Source organism: Chrysemys picta, chromosome 11 (genome assembly GCF_011386835.1).
Source record: "Chrysemys picta bellii isolate R12L10 chromosome 11, ASM1138683v2, whole genome shotgun sequence".
Taxonomy (NCBI): domain Eukaryota; kingdom Metazoa; phylum Chordata; order Testudines; family Emydidae; genus Chrysemys; species Chrysemys picta.
In genome coordinates, this window is record NC_088801.1 from 63,158,903 (window position 1) to 63,178,591 (window position 19,689).

General features: G+C 47.5%; 1 protein-coding gene across 5 annotated transcripts in view; it reads left to right on the forward strand.

The window, feature by feature from the left end:
- Positions 1-19,349, forward strand: part of PIKFYVE (phosphoinositide kinase, FYVE-type zinc finger containing) — a 100,562-nt gene extending 81,213 nt beyond the window's left edge. For all 5 annotated transcript variants that reach the window (XM_024109205.3, XM_005306082.5, XM_065562126.1 and 2 more), the window contains 7 exons: positions 736-795; positions 1,311-1,487; positions 2,060-2,163; positions 8,999-9,127; positions 10,560-10,821; positions 14,197-14,271; positions 15,218-19,349. In XM_024109205.3, coding sequence (XP_023964973.2) covers positions 736-795; positions 1,311-1,487; positions 2,060-2,163; positions 8,999-9,127; positions 10,560-10,821; positions 14,197-14,271; positions 15,218-15,333 — 923 coding nt within the window. In that variant the 3' untranslated portion in view covers positions 15,334-19,349. The remainder of the gene's footprint in view (positions 1-735; positions 796-1,310; positions 1,488-2,059; positions 2,164-8,998; positions 9,128-10,559; positions 10,822-14,196; positions 14,272-15,217) is intronic.
- Positions 19,350-19,689: the final 340 nt, after the last annotated feature.

Here is a 19,689-nt window from a genome sequence, read left to right on the forward strand (position 1 = left end):
TCCTTCAAGTTGGGCGGGTGTAGCGTGAACCAGCGGGCTTCAGTCCATCTCTCCGCTTTACTTCTTGGTCTGCTGTCTCACTTCAGTTCATGGAGTAGTAGAAAACAGAAGGAAGGGGGTGGAGGAACTGCATTCACATAGGCTAAAAAGCTTAGTGCTGTCGTCATGCTTCTCTAGTGTGAGTGGTAGCGGCACTCGAAACTCTCACACAGAGTTGTTCTGTTGGGAAGCTTGGCCTGGAGGGACTAGAGTAAGACAATTGCTCTCCAGACTGTTTCTAAGAAATTAGTTATATGACTCTTTCACTTCACGGTTCTCTTCAGCAAGTTTAATGAACAATGTGTTTTTTCTTTAGTATCTACCCACAATTGTTTTGAGGACTCTTCCAGTGACCATCGGTTTTTATAGCACACTGAGTTTGAATCTTATTTCTAACTTTGTAATTTGAAGCCCAATTTGACCTTGAATAGTGGAAATGAGGCTAATTCAGTTAGTGAAATAAATGATTGGTGTGTGATTGTGACTCTCTAACTGTTCATGCAGTATCTAATCATCTTCTCGAGGGGGGGGGGGGCTTTAGAAGGACTGCTGCTAATAAAAATCAACATTTTGGCAAACCCCAAAGATCTTCCTTTAATGTGAATTCTATTCAGTACTAAGCATGCCTTGTTATAAAACTTGGCTTGTGGTGCTAAACAGACATGCCTGACTTAATGTTCCCCTTGCCTTTTTCAGATGAAGCAGATGGAGGAGATGCACAAAAGAAGCAGCTAGCAAATCCTCATGTGGAACTTCGTGAGTAGGAAATAATTTGGGGCTCTTAATTGAGAATCACATGGTGGCATACTGCCCTCTTCACAAAACACAGCACTACCTCCCTAATAAAACTTGGAGTTGATGAGTTGACAGTTCAACTTGGGCAGGAAAATGTCAGGTTGCAGTGCAATGGCATTCTTACTGACAAGTCCAAGTGTTAATTACAAAAACAGCCCTACAAAGTCTAAATTACCATCACATCTTGTTTTGAAGCGCTATCCTTTGGGCTGTAACATGGGCTAATTTTGTGGCAGTATTTAAAATAAAAACAAACCACCCTTTTCTTTTTTAATTACTGCTTAGCCAGCTTTCTACGCTCTTAAAGCATAGGGGTGGATAAGAGAGTAACTGTAACTTAAAAATAACTTTTGTAGTGAGGGCAAGGGATCTTAAAAGCTCTTGAAAAATATTACTGACAGGCCATCTCTCTTGGGAAAACAAGCCTTGCATTTTCTAATTAATGAAGGACCTTCTCCCTCCACGTCTCTCTGCAGAGTTTTCAGATGCTAATGCCAAATTCTATTGCCGGATTTATTATGCCGGGGAATTCCATAAGATGCGTGATGTGATACTCGGGAGCCGTGAGGAGGACTTCATCCGCTCCCTGTCTCACTCTCTGCCCTGGCAGGCCCGTGGAGGCAAGTCGGGAGCTGCGTTCTATGTGACGGAAGGTAAAACTGGCTTGCTTATTTCTTCTCCTTTCATAGTGAAAATCTTCTTAACCATTTCTTGTGGGAGGGGTGTTTTCTGTACCTTTAGTGCGGCACTTGCGGGGGGGGGAGGGTTGGAGAACTAAACTGAAAACCCCAAAGCACAACTGGAGGACTGGCTTTCATAAAGCACACGCTGAAAATGCCAACAGTACCCACTCTTCAGCAGTGCTGAAAATAGCTGGCCAAGGAGGTTAAGTATAAAACTCCTATTTTCTCACGGCTTCAAGGGATGCCAATTTTTAATATAATTGAATGAGTACAGTTTTCTTTCAATCTTTCTGGCTTTCACGGTTAAGGCAAACCAGACTTTTTTTTTTAATTCCTTCAAATGAGCCAACACCTAGAACTGTAAAGTCTATGGACACAACTTTCTGCTGCTAAGGTTTAAAGAGAAAATTACAGTTTATAAGGTACACAGTTGAAGTTAGATTCTTGAAGGGTTGGAGTGGGGGGTGTCTCTATGTATATTTACAGTAAATGTTGTTTTCCTACATCTAGAATTACATAGCCTTTCTCTAATGTTGAAACAGATGACAGATTCATTTTGAAGCAGATGCCCCGTCTGGAGGTCCAGTCCTTCCTTGACTTTGCCCCACACTACTTCACTTACATCACTAATGCTGTTCAGCAGAAGGTAGGAGCTTGTATAGCCTGGTGTTTGGAACTTGGCTTTTATTTAAATAGTTAATTGTTTTCAGGCCAGTCATATTAAAATGAGGGGACTAACAGCAGGGCCAGCTCCAGCGTTTTTGCCGCTCCAAGCGGCGGGAAAACAAACAAACAAAAAAAGCCGCGATCGGTCGCCATTCCACATCAGCTCTACCACCGCCGCTTCATTCTTCGGTGGCAATTTGGCGGCAGGTCCTTCCCTCTGAGAGGGACTGAGGGACCTGCTGCTGAGTTGCCGCCGAAGAGCCATACGTGCCGCCCCTTTTCTTTGGCCGCCCCAGGCACCTGCTTGCTGCGCTGGTGCCTGGAGCCGGCCCTGACTAACAGATATGAAGGGTATAATGGGGAGTTGGGTATATATTGGCAGCCTGATAGAAAGAAAGTATGTGTTTTTAAATTTAAAATGCAGACATTTCGCCAAGACTTAAAAATCAAATGTATTGGGATGAAAAATGAAAGTTCTTCTTCGAGTGCTTGCTCATATCCATTCCATTAGGTGTGTGCGCGCCGCGTGTACGATCGTCGGAAGATTTTATACCCTAGCAACACCGGCGGGTCGGCTGTGGAGCCCCCTAGAGTGGCGCCTTCATGGCGCTGAATATATACCCCAGCCGACCCGGCGCCCCCTCAGTTCCTTCTTACCGCCCCTGACGGTCGTTGGAACTGTGGAGCGCTGCTTAGCTGTTCTCCACTCTCCCTAGCTTAGTTAGTCATTCGCAGTTATAGTTATAGTTGTAGTTCTAGTGTTTATAGTTAAATAGTTAAATAGTTTAAAGTTGTTTTAGTTGTTATTGTAGTTTAGGGGATTAGGGGGGTCGTCTCCCCCCTTTCTCCCCCGACCGCGGGGCCGGGCTCATGCCCAACGCTCCCGGCTTCAAGCAGTGCGCCTCCTGCGCTAAGCCTATGCCCACGAGCGACCCGCACGACTCCTGTCTGAAGTGCCTGGGAGAGTCCCATCAAACAGATAAGTGCAAGATCTGTAAGGCCTTCAGACCAAGGACCAAGAAGGAGCGGGACTTTCGGCTCCGGCAACTCCTGATGGAGGCGGCACTTAGTCCGGACGCTCCATCTACAAGTCAGGCCCCGGCACCTAGCGCCTCGGTGCGCAGTGCCCCGGCGGCACCGGCTATGACGACCACGCGAGTGGCGTCGGACAAGCCTCCCCGGCACCGAACCTCGTCGGCACCGCAAGTACAGCAAGTGCCTCGGCGCCGGTCATTATCCCCGGGGCATAAAAAAGCCCATAAGACGGGGACCTCTGTGCCGAAGACGCCGGCTCCCCCAGTGCCGGGGGTAGAGCCGCGTCCACCGGTGGAGCACCGGAAACAGGTGCCTCCAGCACCGTCGACTCCGGCACCGAGGCCGTTGAGTCCGGTGCAGATAGCGTCTCCACCGAGACCGGCGGTGATACAGTGCCTCCCGTCGACTCCAGAGACCTTCGCGGCGGCGAGAGACTTAATAGCTCTCACGGAGCCGGCACCGCCCCAACCACCGGCACCGACAGCACCGTTGACTCGCCCGGTCCAGTCGAGGGGGAAACCTGCCTTGATGCGCCCTCCATCGCAAGGGCTGGAACCTCGGCACCGATCCAGGTCCCGAAGCAGGTCCCCACACCGCTCGCAGTCCCGGCACCGGATATCGTCTCGGCACCGGTCGTACTCGCGGCCAAGATCTTCTTCGCGGCACCGCTCTACGTCTCGGCACCGCTATGATCGTCGGCACCGATCAACGTCGAGACGTAGTTCTCGGCACCGCTACGGTCGACGCTCGACGTCGAGAGGCCGCTCCCGGCACCGGGCATACTCCAGGTCCTCGTCGAGGTCCAGATCCGACTCCCGGCACCGACGAGGTCATCGGCACCGACGAGGTCATCGGCACCGGTCGCGGTCCCGGCACCGATCGCCGGCACCGCGTAGAGATAGATCATCTCCGGACCGGCACCGTGCGGCACCGCAGCCCACAGGAATCGTCTCGACGCTCTCGGCACCGCCGTGGCCATCGAGATCGGTGTCCCGCTCCTCGGAGGACCTCTCGAGATCGGCATACCCCCCTCAGGGGCAAGCCGAGGAACAGGACTTAGGACATTGGCAGGACACAGAGGACCATTCTCATGGCCCATCTCACTGGTCGTTTTGGACCCCGTGGGCGTACCATCAGGCGCAAGGGGCTCCAATTGCTTCGACCTCTCGCTCCGGTCACTCCGTCAGAAGGGCCCCGGAGTCCACCATTTCTCGGCCTCCGCCAGGGGGCATGGAGGCTTCTGTGTCCGCACCACCTGACGCCCTGGACCCAGGCGCAGGTGATGTTCCAGCCCAGGAACAGGGAGAACAGGACCAGCCCTTGGATCCTGTTCCACCGGAGGCATCTTCCTCTTCTTCTCCGGATGAGGCAGTGGCGGGCACATCATGCACAGGCCCACCTCCAATAGATCTTCGGGCTCACCAGGATCTTCTGCGCAGGATGGCCCGTAACATGGACCTGCAGGCGGAGGAGATAGTGGAGGTGCACGACCCGATCGTGAATATCCTCGGAGCGGATGCCCCATCGAGGGTGGCGTTACCCCTGATCCGCACGATTCAGGCCAATGCTTCTACGATATGGCAGACTCCTGCCTCTATCCCGCCCACAGCGAGAGGGGTGGAAAGGAAATACTTTGTCCCGTCTAAAGACTACGGGTACTTGTATACCCACCCCCAGCCGTGTTCACTGGTGGTGGCATCAGTGAACGCAAGGGAGCGCCACGGTCAGCAGGCCGCAGCGCCCAAATCAAAGGAGGCTAAGCGCCTCGATTTATTCGGCCGTAAAGTTTACTCAGCCGGAGGGCTGCAACTTAGAGTGGCTAATCAACAGGCGCTCTTGAGCCGCTATAGCTTTAACTCCTGGAACTCTATGGGGAAGTTCAAGGAGTTGGTTCCCCAAGAGTCCAGGGAGGAGTTTGGAGCCCTGGTAGAGGAGGGTAAGAAGGTGGCTCGGACCTCCTTACAGGCCTCCTTAGACATAGCGGACTCTGCTGCGAGAACCCTGGCCTCAGGTATCGCTATGCGGAGGATCTCCTGGCTCCAGGTTTCGGGTCTGCCTCAGGAACTGCAGCAAACCCTGCAGGATCTACCCTTCGAAGGTCAAGGGTTGTTTTCTGAAAAGACGGACTCTCGCCTGCAGAGCCTCAAGGACTCCAGGACGATCATGCGTTCCTTGGGGATGCATGTTGTGGGCCCTCAGCGCAGGCCATTTAGACCGCAGCCTCAGCGCTTCTACCCCCCCCCCCCCCGCCTCGTCAGAGACAGGACTCGGCCCGGAGGCGAGGGCGAGGTGGTAGAAGAAGGTGGACCGGCCCTCAACCTGGTCAGAACCAGGGACCACCTAGACCACCTTCAGGCCCTAGGCAGAACTTTTGAAGGTGCGGTCGAGGACGGCGCCCCAGTCATCCCCCAGGATCCAGCCCCCTCCTTTCGGGATCGCCTCTCCCACTTCCACCGTGTTTGGTGCCTTATAACTTCGGACCGTTGGGTCCTTCGCACGGTGGAGAGGGGATACGCTATCCAGTTTTCTTCAATCCCCCCCTCCCACCCCCCTTCCCCGTCCCTCTTCAGGGACCCTTCTCACGAGCAACTTCTTATACAGGAAGTTTCTACGCTCCTCGCTATGGGGGCCATAGAGGAGGTTCCAGTGGAATTAAGGGGCAGGGGATTCTATTCCCGTTACTTCCTCATTCCCAAGTCCAAAGGAGGTCTGCGACCCATCTTGGACTTGCGCGGACTCAACAAATTCGTAGTAAAGTTGAAGTTCCGCATGGTCTCTCTGGGGGCCATTATCCCTTCCCTCGATCCTGGAGACTGGTTCGCCGCCCTCGACATGAAAGACGCATACCTTCACATTGCTATTTACCCGCCTCACAGACGCTTCCTGCGATTCGTGGTAAACAGGGTGCACTACCAATTTGCAGTCCTTCCCTTCGGCCTATCCTCGGCCCCACGGGTGTTCACGAAATGTATGGCTGTCGTGGCAGCGTACCTTCGTCGGCAAGGGATACAGGTGTTCCCGTACCTAGACGACTGGCTGGTACGCGGTCGCACCAAAGAACAAGTTCGAGATCACGTCCACATAATAGTGCACACATTCAACAAGTTGGGTATCCTACTCAACAAGGACAAATCCACTCTAGAACCTACCCAGAGAATAGAATTCATCGGCGCGGTTCTAGACTCCAGACGCGCACAAGCCATCCTGCCAGACAATCGCTTTTGCACCATCACGAGCCTCATTCAAGGACTCAAGGCCTTCCCAACTACCACGGTGAGGTCGTGCCTTACCCTGCTGGGTCACATGGCTTCCTGCACGTACGTAACCAGGCATGCCAGACTTCGGCTTCGCCCACTCCAGACGTGGGTGTCATCAATATACCGCCCACATCGGGACAGCCTGAACATGGTGGTCACAGTCCCGAACTCGGTCCTGACCTCCCTCACATGGTGGCTAGATCACAATGTGGTTTGCGAAGGGATGCCGTTTCACGCCCCACAACCCTCTCTGCACCTGGTCACAGACGCTTCATCTCTGGGTTGGGGCGCCCATCTCAACGAGCACCATACCCAGGGCCTGTGGACTGCACCCCAGCTAGCCCTGCACATCAATGTTCGGGAACTGATGGCGGTGCGCCTGGCGTGCCAGGCATTTCTCAATCTCCTACGTGGTCGCTGTGTGTTAGTTCTCATCGACAACACCACGGCCATGTTTTACATCAACAAGCAAGGAGGAGCACGTTCGTCAATTCTATGCCAAGAGGCCATTCGCCTGTGGGACTTCTGCATCGCCCACTCAATCCTTCTCACGGCATCGTTCCTCCCTGGAGTCCAGAACACTTTAGCGGACCGACTCAGCAGGTCCTTTCAAACACACGAGTGGTCTATCCGTCCGGACATCATACATTCCGTTTTCCAGAAGTGGGGGTTTCCCCAGATAGACCTGTTTGCATCTCGAGACAACAGGAAGTGCCACGTGTTCTGCTCCCTGCAAGGTCGAGCTCCGGGCTCCCTCTCGGATGCGTTTCTCCTTCCCTGGAAAGACCACCTGTTTTATGCCTTCCCTCCGTTTCCTCTGGTCCACAAGGTACTGCTCAAATTGCGCAGAGACCAGGCACAGGTGATTCTGATCGCCCCAGCGTGGCAGAGACAACATTGGTACACCACGCTGTTGGAACTCTCGGTTCAGACACCGATCCCGCTTCCATTATGCCCGGATCTCATCTCTCAGGACCACGGTCGCCTGCGTCACCCCGACCTGCAATCACTCCACCTCACGGCGTGGCTGCTCCATGGTTCACCCAGGCAGAGCAGCAGTGCTCGCACTCTGTCCAACAGATTCTGCTGAGCAGTAGGAAGCCCTCAACACGGACCACATACTTGGCCAAGTGGAAGCGGTTCTCCTGTTGGTGCGAACAACGAGCCACGTCCCCGTTACAGGCACCTATCCCTCTCATTTTGGAATATCTCCTCTCCCTAAAACAGCAAGGGTTGGCGATATCTTCAATTAGAGTTCACCTGGCCGCTATATCGGCCTTTCACCCAGGGGAACTCGCGTCTTCGGTATTCTCTAACCCGATGGTTGTTAGATTCCTCAAGGGCTTAGACCGGATGTACCCACAGCAACGTCAGCCCGTTCCGACGTGGGACCTCAACCTGGTTCTTTCCAAGCTCACAGGTCATCCATTCGAGCCACTGGCCACCTGTTCACTTCTGTACCTATCCTGGAAGACAGCCTTCCTCGTAGCCATCACCTCAGCAAGGCGCGTTTCTGAACTCAGGGCGCTTACATCCGAGCCCCCTTACACAGTTTTCCATAAGGATAAAGTGCAGCTTCGTCCACATCCTGCCTTTCTCCCTAAGGTGGTTTCTCCTTTTCATATCAACCAGGATATATTTCTCCCGGTCTTTCATCCTAAACCACATGCCACTCGCCAGGATCAACGTTTGCATTCTCTGGACGTACGCAGGGCCCTGGCCTTCTATATTGACCGCACAAGGCACTTTAGAAAGACGACGCAACTCTTCGTTGCAGTGGCCGACCGAATGAAAGGCTCACCGGTCTCATCACAACGCCTATCCTCCTGGATTACGTCTTGCATCCGGACTTGCTACGACCTGGCAGGTGTCTCAGCACCGCACCTCACCGCTCACTCCACGAGGGCCCAAGCTTCCTCGACGGCTTTCCTGGCGCAAGTTCCGATCCAGGACATTTGTAGAGCTGCGGTTTGGTCGTCAGTCCACACGTTTACAGAGCACTATGCACTAGTGCAGCAGTCCAGGGACGATGCTGCCTTCGGATCAGCGGTTTTGCACACAGCAATGTCTCACTCCGACCCCACCACCTAAGTTGGGCTTGGGAGTCACCTAATGGAATGGATATGAGCAAGCACTCGAAGAAGAAAAGACGGTTACTCACCGTTGTAACTGTTGTTCTTCGAGATGTGTTGCTCATATCCATTCCAAACCCGCCCCCCGTCCCCACTGTCGGAGTAGCCGGCAAGAAGGAACTGAGGGGGCGCCGGGTCGGCTGGGGTATATATTCAGCGCCATGAAGGCGCCACTCTAGGGGGCTCCACAGCCGACCCGCCGGTGTTGCTAGGGTAGAAAATCTTCCGACGATCGTGCACGCGGCGCGCGCACACCTAATGGAATGGATATGAGCAACACATCTCGAAGAACAACAGTTACAACGGTGAGTAACCGTCTTTTCTGGTGCACAGAAATGTAATGCTTACTACCATAACTATTGGAATGTTATCACTCTGTTCTCTTGATCAGAAACCAACAGCACTGGCCAAAATACTTGGAGTGTATCGGATTGGATACAAGAACTCTCAGAACAACACTGAGAAAAAGCTGGATCTGCTTGTCATGGAAAACCTTTTCTATGGCAGAAAAATGGCTCAGGTGAGGAATAACTATGTGATGCATCGTTCTCTTCCAAAGTGCTTCTTCTGACACAGAGAGCTGCAGCAGGGCTGCCACTGATACTAATGGGGCATCTTCACCCTAAAGATGTTGACTCAGGCCTTGTCTACACTTATCTGGGGTTTGACGCATGGCGATCGATGCATCGGTGGTCAGTTTAGTAGGTCTAGTGAAGACTCGCTAAATTGACCGCAGATCTCTCGCCCATCGACTCCCGTACTTCACCTAAACAAGAACCGCAAGGGGAGTCAACAGGAATGTGTCTCCAGTCAACCACGCGTAGTGTGGACCCCACGGTAAGTAGATCTCAGTACGTCCACTTCAGCTACGTTATTCACATAGCTGAAGTTGTGTAACTTGGATCGATCTCCCGCAGTAATATAGACAAGGCATAAAAGTGTCATCTTCAAATGGCTTCTATTGCTATAGTTAAGATTGCAACCTTTTTTCCATTAGATGTCCTAATGTGCTACTCTGAAACCTATATTTGTCCTTCCATCTCTGGGTATCCAGGGTGGCTTGCCCTGAACTGCAAGGTTTACACTGAAGACTCAGAATTTTTTTTTTAATGTTAGAAGAAAATTAGCCAAAATCACACACAACTTAAAATTTGACTTTGTCTTTTTAGATCAAAAAAGGCTTATTGCTGACCGTCTATCCTTACCAGGTGGTTAAATCTTGACCCTATGCCTAAACTACTATTTGAAGAAATGTGGTGGTGGTGGTTTAAGCATATTATAGTGTCTGCTGTATCTAATTCTAATGGTTTTAATGTATATGTGATCTGCTTGTCCTATGGTGGTTTGCTGCCTCAGAGACATTATATATTTGAGCTTAACTTCTTGCTAGACTGGTGGAGCACAGCTGTTTGGTAGCTGAAGGGACCAGGTTTCTAGGCCAGATCAACAGGTTTGTATGGCCTATCTTGTACTGTGTTTGCAGCAACCACAACTGGCTACAATTCTACAATTAATCCTCTGACCTTCCCAGCCACACCATGGCCTGTTGCATGTAAGATTCACCCTCTCCCGAATGTCTTCTCCTTACGTCTGACCTGTGGGGTTCCCAGTAAGCAGAATGCAAACATCAAAAAGTGGCAGCATCCGCTTTCTTTTATATTCAGCAGTTTTAGAAGAAAATATCATGTCAGGTCACCTTTAAAGTCCAAATCATAATACAATAAAATCTGTAAGCAGTGTACTGACATCTTCTTCAAGGTCCATTGATTAGTTACCACTCAATCCTATATATACAACTTGGGAGTAATTGATTTAAGGGTGAGATTTGACACTTCATGCTTTCCTAGTAAAACAATTTGTAGTCTTTGATACACTTGTCTCTAACAGAGTGGAAAGTGGGTAAAACAGACTTTCTTCCAATGAAACAAAGTGCTCTTGTCCTCCCCTGCCAGGTGTTTGACCTGAAGGGCTCCCTGCGGAACAGAAATGTGAAAACAGACACTGGGAAGGAAAGCTGCGATGTTGTCCTGCTAGATGAAAATCTCTTGAAGATGGTACGGGACAACCCTCTGTATATCCGCTCCCACTGCAAGGCTGTGCTGAGGGCTTCCATCCACAGCGATTCCCACTTTCTTTCCAGCCACCTCATCATTGACTATTCCCTGCTGGTTGGCCGTGATGATACTAGCAATGAGCTGGTGGTTGGGATCATTGGTATGTAATCTTTGCTCTTGCTCTTTCAAGTACTTAACTTTAACTTCATGGACTTTAGTATCAGAGGGGTAGCCGTGTTAGTCTGAATCTGTAAAAAGCAACAGGTTCCTGTGGCACCTTTTCCGCAGGGAGCCCTTGCGTCTGATGAAGTGGGCATTCACTCACGAAAGCTTATGCTCCAATACTTCTTTTAGTCTTAAAGGTGCCACAGGACCCTCTGTTGCTTTTTTCATGGACTTTGTGTTTCTTATCACCACCATACCATATCTGTGGTTATTTGTGACTTCTGCATCTTCCTTTGAATTAAGCTGTGTGTTGGGGGCAGTTCACGGTGAACCTTTCTGAAGCCTCCCTTGGAGTCAGAGCCATATCTGTGGCTAATATATTTGAAGAATTATGTGGGCGAATGACCCCATTCAAACATTCACTGGATCCACCCAACTCAACAAAGGCACATGTCATGAGCACTTGCCTTTCACCTTGCTGAAGTAAGATCACACTGACTGTGAAAGCTTAAGGATTTCTCTCACTCCTTTCTTTCCAGCCTGTCTGTTTGCTTGTAACCCTAGCTGTCCAAATGCTAACATGCATGCTGAGTACCTTTTGCAGTCATTTAAAGGAAAGTCAAGTTGGTGTCTAATTTGCATGCCTTGGAGTCAAAGTCCATGTTAAAATAGAGAGTGGATTATTTATGCCACCTTACATACTTCTCCTCACTGCCTTTCCTGTCCAAGCTGAATGGCAATTTAAGTCAACTTACTTACAGAGACGGGCCTAGAAAAAATGCATAGGTTTGATTTAATTTTTTTTTAAGACTAGAAGGGACCTTATGGTCAATGCAGGAAGTCAACCTAGATGTACAGGCTGTAGAATTTCACCTGTTCGTTCCTGTATCACACCTAATAACTTACGGTTGAACTAGAACACTCCTTAGACAGCCAATCTTGAATAAAAGGCTTGGCTGGTGAATCCACCACATTCCATATTTGAAACCCCTTAGGGGAAAATTGGTTTTCAAAATAAAGATGCCAACTCATCCCAAAGGATGTTTCCAAACTGAGGTCTCTTAAGATGGGAGCTAGGGAATCCTCTGTGCTTCCTATTCCTATTCCCCCCCAAGCTGCAGGGAACCCCAGGCCCTTTAAATCACCGTCGGAGCCCTGCCGCTGCTATCCCGGGGCTCGGGCGGTGCTTTAAAGGGGTCGGAGCTCTGGCCGCTGTGGGGAGCCCCGGGCCCTTTAAATCACCATCGGAGCCCTGCTGCCGCTACCCCAATATAACGCGGTTTCACCTATAACGCGGTAAGATTTTTTTTGGCTCCCGAGGCCCGCGTTATATCTGGGTAGAGGTGTATTTTGCATGTTCATTCCCACAGTCACTTAAGCAGTGTCAGCCAACTTTCTAAGTAGTGAATCTCTTCATATGATGAGGTAGCGCTGTACCAAGAGCATTGTAAGCAAACTTAGTGGAAAAATGGCCACTTCATCTGTTTCTCTTGTCTGCTAATGGCAGGATCTGTTGTTTTCCTATAATAACCACTACCTGCATTTGTTGGTTATTCGGGTAGCATTTTACATCAGATGATTAGGTGTTCCTGCATATATCCTGAAACAGATGGTGATAGTACAAAATTGTAGGCATTATGGAAGGCTTATTTGCCTCTGCTGGACGATGAATAAACCTATCAGAGAAGTAAACCTATGGACCAGGGAAGGGGTAGGGATGGTTTTATGGCCTGCAGCATGCAGGGGGTCAGACCAGATGATCATAATGGTCCCTTCTGACCTCAAAGTCTAGGAGTCTATGATCTCTGGCTACATGTCACGCTGTTTCTCCATCACTTCCGCTGGTACCTGTCATACTAAGGTGACTTTGAATACATTCAAATTCAAGAGCTACAGAACTAACTCTGGTCCTAATACAATCTAAAGCTTTGCATCATTTATTCTTTTGCTTATAAATGGACATTTGTACAGACTGCTCTTAACTTTTCAAGTGAAAATTGGTTTTAGTTCATCTATAATTTTTCTCTCCCTCTCCCTCTCCCTTTCCCCCTCTCTCTCTCTCTCTCTCTCTCAAATGTATTTATTTATTTTCTGGAAATCACTTCTGTTTTTAACCTGAATCCCTCAGGGAAACATGCCTTGAGTATTGCTGGATTGAGTTGAGAAGAGAAAAATAATTCAGTATTCCCTGAAGAACCGATGGGAATAGTTTTTTATTCCTCTTGCATTCTACTCTTTGTGCTTACAAAGATGCCACTTTTATCCAAAAACAGGCTGCGTCAGTGTTCCCACTTTTGTTTTGTTTTAAAAAGAGGCGAGGTCATTGCCATTTGAATAGCTACAGAAAGGGCTGATGCTAGGACCATCATTGTTTGCGTTTTTGTTCAGTAAATTCTCTTCTGCCCCACTGTTTGTGCATAGCTCACCACAAAGCGTGGGCTATTGAAGGGGTTTCAATAAATATTGGAAAATATTTGTGCAGTGAATGGAAAATCTGTAATCAGCAGGTCTCCGTGAAAGTAACAACATTCACTTAAAAATAACACTTTCTGTAAATAATAATAAGCCTTGAATATAAGGCTGGGCAACTGCAATGAGTAAGTGCTAGGATGAAGACTAATTGATATTGCTTACAGGGACTCTGTACAACATGTGGGAGAGCAATAAGAGAAGCAGGATCACCTAATGAAGATTTTTTTTTTTTAAACTATGTTTTTCTCATAAGCCTGAGAAGCTGTATTGACTTTAGTTCATGTTCCAAGGAGAGAGGTTTGGAAGCAACCCTGGGACTTTCCTGCCCAAGCCATGCTGTCCTCCTTTCCTTTTGTTCAGGGTAACCTCTGGCATTCCCAGCCCTTCTTTCTATAAAGGAAAGTTGGGAGGTGCTCTGAAAGCCGCACCAGATGCTTTTTGTGGGCAAAAGAGACTTTAATAAAGGGTAATAATACTAACTTAAAATGAATGAGTTGCTAGATCTTAAGCCATCTCTGGGCACCCTTGATCATAAACCACCTTATGAACTGTAGGACCAGTGTGGGGCGGCTCCTTGCACATGTAGGATTGGGGTCAGCTGGATGAAGGAAAGTTCATAACAAGATGCTTGGAGCTCTCACTAATTTGAGTGAAGGCAAAGCATATCTGAGCAATATCTTTATGTACATAGTGACTAGCTGGTGTGTTCTCATCGCTACTGAGCTATTTCCCCTGCCAGCGTGAGAGACCGCTGGCTAAGAATGTGAAATTGTTCTGTTGGCAGCAAATGCTTGCAACTTGAATTTCTTTGCCATATGCCAGGAATGTATTTCTAATTACCCAGAAATATCTCTTTGGAATATGAACTTCATGACGCGTCTTTCTGTATTTGTAATAGATTACATTCGCACCTTTACCTGGGACAAAAAGCTTGAAATGGTGGTGAAGTCAACAGGCATCCTGGGAGGACAAGGTGAGTCCAAGACACACCCAATATTATTTCTGATAACCCACTCTATTGGCACTGCTATTGACAGATTTCAGGCAATACTATTTTCTCTCCCCTTCACCCCCACCACTCTCTCTCTCGTACAAATTTATTGTTGCAACTCTTTCCTCTTGTCCCTCATTCCTAAGGCTGTGCACAGTGTAAGAGTGTTCTCACAATGTATCTACATGGATGGTACTGTTAATTGGCCTATTACTTTTTGTAGGGCAGGGTCACCTACGTATCTCACTGCTCTCCTGTCTTAGAGTAACGCTATCTCCGTATTGTTGGGTTATTTGCAGGAGTCACTAATCTTTTAAAAGCAGATTCAGAAATGCCCGTTTCTTGGTTTTGGGGAATGAAATCTTTTCTGTGAAAACTCCCCTGCACCCTGTGTGCTCAGAAGATCTGATTCCTCTCTTCCGCCTGCGACCCTTCCTCCCGGATATCACAGCCACACTGCCTTCCCAAACCATGCTGAAGTGGCTCACGCTACTCGCTGTGATGTCAAAGTTCCCCTCAGCACAAGTGCTTGACCATGTAACTTTCTAGTATCATTACACCTGTGCCGGTTGTGGGGAGCTCAAAGGGGAAATGCTTACAAATGAGCTGTCAGCAGCTCAAGAGGAAGAGTTGTCTTGTGGCTGAGGCACTTGACTGGGACACGGGAGTCTGTTCAGTTCTCAGCTCTGCCCTGCCTGGTGTTGGACAAGTCACTTCACTTCTGTCTCTGAGCCCATCTGTAAAATGGGGCTACTACTTCCTTTGTCTTGTTTGCTGAGAGATTCTTACACTGTGTGTGTGGGTGCAGCAGTCCGTGCTATAGAGCCCCAAGGCTCTAGGTACTACTGTAATACAAACCTGATTTTTTTTCCTGTGTGAACTCTGGTCCATCTCAAACTGTGGCATTATTGTCTCTTTTAAACACTAGGTAAAATGCCAACTGTGGTCTCTCCAGAACTGTACCGGACCAGGTTTTGTGAAGCAATGGACAAGTATTTCCTGATGGTGCCAGATCATTGGACAGGGCTGGGTCTGAATTGCTGAGCTAAAGCACACGTTGTGGTGGGCGGGGAAGCACAGTGAAAGAGAACATTTCCTGATAGAAGAGGACACAAACACCCTGGACTTTACGTTGCCGTTCAAGCTCCCTGCAGTAGGCAAAAGGATTGCAAACCTGCGTCTGCACAGGCCACATGCATCTGAAATGTAAAATCTGCATCTTGCCTGCACTTCAGTTCCTGACCTGAGAGATTACAGATATAGCTGGCAGATGCAAGCTATTGTAGGGATCAGAGTTGGAACATATTACTCAGAAGATTGAGAATGGGGTGATTTATTAGCTCAGCCACAGAAAAGAGGACAGCATCCAATACAGATTTTTGTACACTGTCCCACATATCAGAGCACTGAAACCTGGTGCTGGCCAGTTTATGATGGAACACTTTGGAGAGAAATAAGTGAGCTCTGCAAGTATTACACAACTTGTACAGTGGCTAATGTAAGTTTGAATCTGTAGAGCAGATGTGTGTGATTTGCATCAGTGTCTAGTGTGATAGTGCAAGAGACGTAGAAAGCTTTGAAATAAGCACCCTGGTCCTGGAAAATCTAAGTCAATTCATATCCACAATGTTCAGTACTGCTGCAGTGGTCTGAAGCAGACCTTGTAAGAATCAGAGTGAAGAACTTGTCCTGTTATGCACTTTACAAGTTCCGTTCTTACAGGCTTCTGTAAACAATATTTGTGTGTGTTGTAGCCAGGTATGACCATTACATTGTCCTTTTATTTGTACTGAACTTTTATGCAGCTAAGTTCATTGCAGTAAGTGCAATTTGCCCTGCCTGTCATAAATTAGTTTTCAGCAGCCTCACACAGAAATGGAGCAGTCGAACACTGAAAACAATAGGAACGTGAACCAGACATTCCCAAAGCCCCAGAAGCAAACTAATTAAACTACAGATCTCTCTTATCCCTTTCAAGAGAGACTTCTGTGCAAGAAGCACTGCCTTGTCTTGCATGATTCATCATGCTGCCTTAATGGTAGCTTCTTTTTTAATGATACTAACGTCCTTTGAAGATAAATTCCAGTCATTTCATTTCATTCCCACAAAACTTTAACTATCACATTCCTTCAAAGTAAAAAGTCTTGCCAGCACAATATTTTTCTTACGTTCTTAAGATAAGATTCCACATCCAGACCTCAGTGACATTTCATACATATAAACCAGATTTGAAAACTCTTCTAAACAACATTTGCTTCTGCAGCATTGAAATGAATGTTCAGTTGTCTTGGTGCTCTGTGTGGAAACGGAATTAGTAGGTGTTTTTGGTATGATGTGCAGGGATCTGTGGATCGCCACAACTTGAAAATAAGCACTTCTTTCATTTTTATTCATTTTACTTATTTTTTTTGGTAGACGTGCCAAGAGTTTACTTATTTTAGCTTCAATACAATAAAGGCCAGTAAAATGAGGGTATTGTATGTATGTTAGAGGCAAGTTCCATTGTCCTTGGGACTTACCTTGTAGGACATAGGCAACAGGCAAAATTAAACGTGACGTCTGAGACGGCACAAGTCTTCAGGGCCATTATCTGCTATGATGGGTTGTCACTAATACTAGCTTCAATGCAGTAACTGAGTCTTAACTATGCATTTCCCTCTACCCAACATTTCTCTTTCTAGGGTTATGGTAATTCATATACCCAAGCATGGGGGTTAGAGAGGGTGGATAGGGCAATTAAAAAATTTCAGCAGTGGTGACCTGATCCAGGTTGTTCATATAAAAATGCAGCTTGGTGTTGAGCTGCTGTTAAGTGACGCTGCTGTAGCATTCATGTCCTGTCAAGCAAAAAACTCCATTCGATTCTTACATTTGGTTGATCCTACTATAGAAAGAGGAAGGAGAGGAGTCTAACTTGGGTTTAAGCTGGAGAAGTCCCATTCGCTTTGTACAGCGTGATTGTTAGTGTTTCTGAATCCGTTAATCATCAACTAGTTTGCGGTTGCAGTGCACGCCAAGGATGGCTGAAGGTGACAATACTGCATGTCTCCCTACAGCAGAATCCCATAAATCCAGTGAGTCAAGCACTGATGCCTGAGGTGCAGCTGTTGCATGTTTATGCATTTTTTTTACCTCTAATGTTCTAACTTACATCAGAGTCATGCTGACCCGGATATATCTGGCTTTCAGTGGGGTTGTGCTTTTTGCCCAGTTTGACAATTAAGTTGGCTTTGTACAAGGTCAAGTGACTTACCCAGTATCATGGAATTACTGCTTTTAACTAAGAATGCAACTCAACCATGTATTCATTCCTATTGTATGTAGATTTTTCTAGCTCTAGGAGGAAGCATCACTACACATCTTCCCCAAAAGAAAGAGCCCATGTTACGGACTTATATGGCTGCCCGAGGTCTATATTACAAGTTTTCACCTTTTATTTCACTCTTCTCCAGCTTCCCCAGAAAAGCTAATTTATACACTCTTCTCTAACCCACGCTGACAGCTCAATTGACACACTGTCAAGTGGATTTTATCAGCTGTGTGTTAGGAGTAACAGACCAAATCTGAACATGGGTAACATTCAGGTTTCTGCTCTCTGCTATAGTCCTTCCACTCCATAACATCCTCATTTTGATACAAAGAATAGTTACTCTGTAGAGTGATGTATGGTTTTTTCCCTTTGCTGCTACTTAAGCTGATGGTTATTAGTAACTCTGCTAACCATGGTTCTGATGTAACATAGTCAGTACTCCCCATCATTGGGATCAACAGACAGACTTTCAGCACTGCATGAAAAGAGACCGATGTAGACCTGCCTTTTTTTTTTTTTTTTTTTTTTTTTATTATTAAGTGTGTCCTTTGGCCAGCTGATTTGCAGTACTACTACTTGAAACCTGAAAATGTCCCTTGAATTCAGGGCCAGATCCTCTGCGGCTACAAACTGGCATAGTTCTTCCGAGGTCAATGGAGTTATGCCAATTGACATCAGCTCAGGATCTCTCCTGTGATGGTGGTGGTTGCACTCAGGCAGTAAATTACTTGTCCTGGTCTGACTGAGGCTGATAACAAACAGTGTTGGCCTGGAAAATAAAGGGGCACCGATATTCACTGTGATCTGGAAGGTTTTGCAGATTTGAAGTACTTGATGATCTTATTCAACTGGGGCAAAGCTCAAGAGACAACACTTACTGAAAGGCGCCGCAGCACATATATATTGTGCAAAAGGAAGGACGTGTCAGCGACAGTAATGGAATTGGCAGCTCCTTACGGGTGTTCTCCATTAGGATAAGAACTATCCTAGCATTTCACCTGCTACAAAACTGAGTTCCTCCAAAAGAAAGCAACAAGCAGTATTTTTGCGCACAAAAGACAGCGTTTCACATCTGGAAACTCCTGTCAGGGCTAAAACGAGGCCGGTGAGATGCTGGTGTCTGACTGTAGCTGAGCTAGATCAGGATCCCTGAAGTATTAATGCAGGGGACTATAACTCGCAGTATTATGGCTCTGGTTAGTGCAATGTTTTCTCTTAATTTTGTAACACGGGTGTATGTACATAGAGTAAATAATCAACTACAATTGCAATCATGAAGCAGCACTTTATCAGATGCTGCATTAGCTGTTGTATAAATCTAGGAGTTTAGGCAAATGTGTTAATCTTGTCTAATTCAAGAAGTGACAACTCATTTTTGTGTTACAGTATCTGTATAGCACAACTTCTTTTAATTGCTTGGGACTTGAATTCTGCCACCCTTATTCACACGCAGTATCACCTTGCTATATAAGTAGCCCCATATGAGACCAGTGGAGCTACGTGCATAGTAAGATGCTCCTCAGTGTGTCTAAAAGCATGGCAGAATGAGACCCTTAGTTACCAGAGATGAGATGAGCCACATTCAGAAGCACTCAATGTACCATAATATGTATATATTTCTATTGTACCTTGGTTCCAGCTGTGTTTTATATGACTCTGACATGTTAAACTATTTAAAAGTAACTGCCTTGACTACTTGGAAAACTGAATTGTATGTAGATAGCAGTCCCAATAAAGTAATTAAAATATACTTGCTACTCTTTACATTCTTTACGTGTGTTTGACAAGAATCTCATCAAATTATAGCCAATAAACGTTGCGTGTCTACAGAGGCATTGGCATGATTTAGGCAGGATGGCTGAAAAACTTTTTTCCCCCCACCCCTCCCAGCCAATAATTGGGTTAGTCCCTAAACCCAGGGTATGTCTGCACTGCAGTTGGGAGGTGTAAATGCAACATAGGGGCCCGCCCAGGACCCCAGGTACCTACTTGAGTGGCTGCCATACGTGCTATCCAGGCTTCCCTGCTCTTGAACTAGATTTGATCCAAAGCTAGATCAAAGCTAGCTGGGGTCTGTCTACACCTGCTGT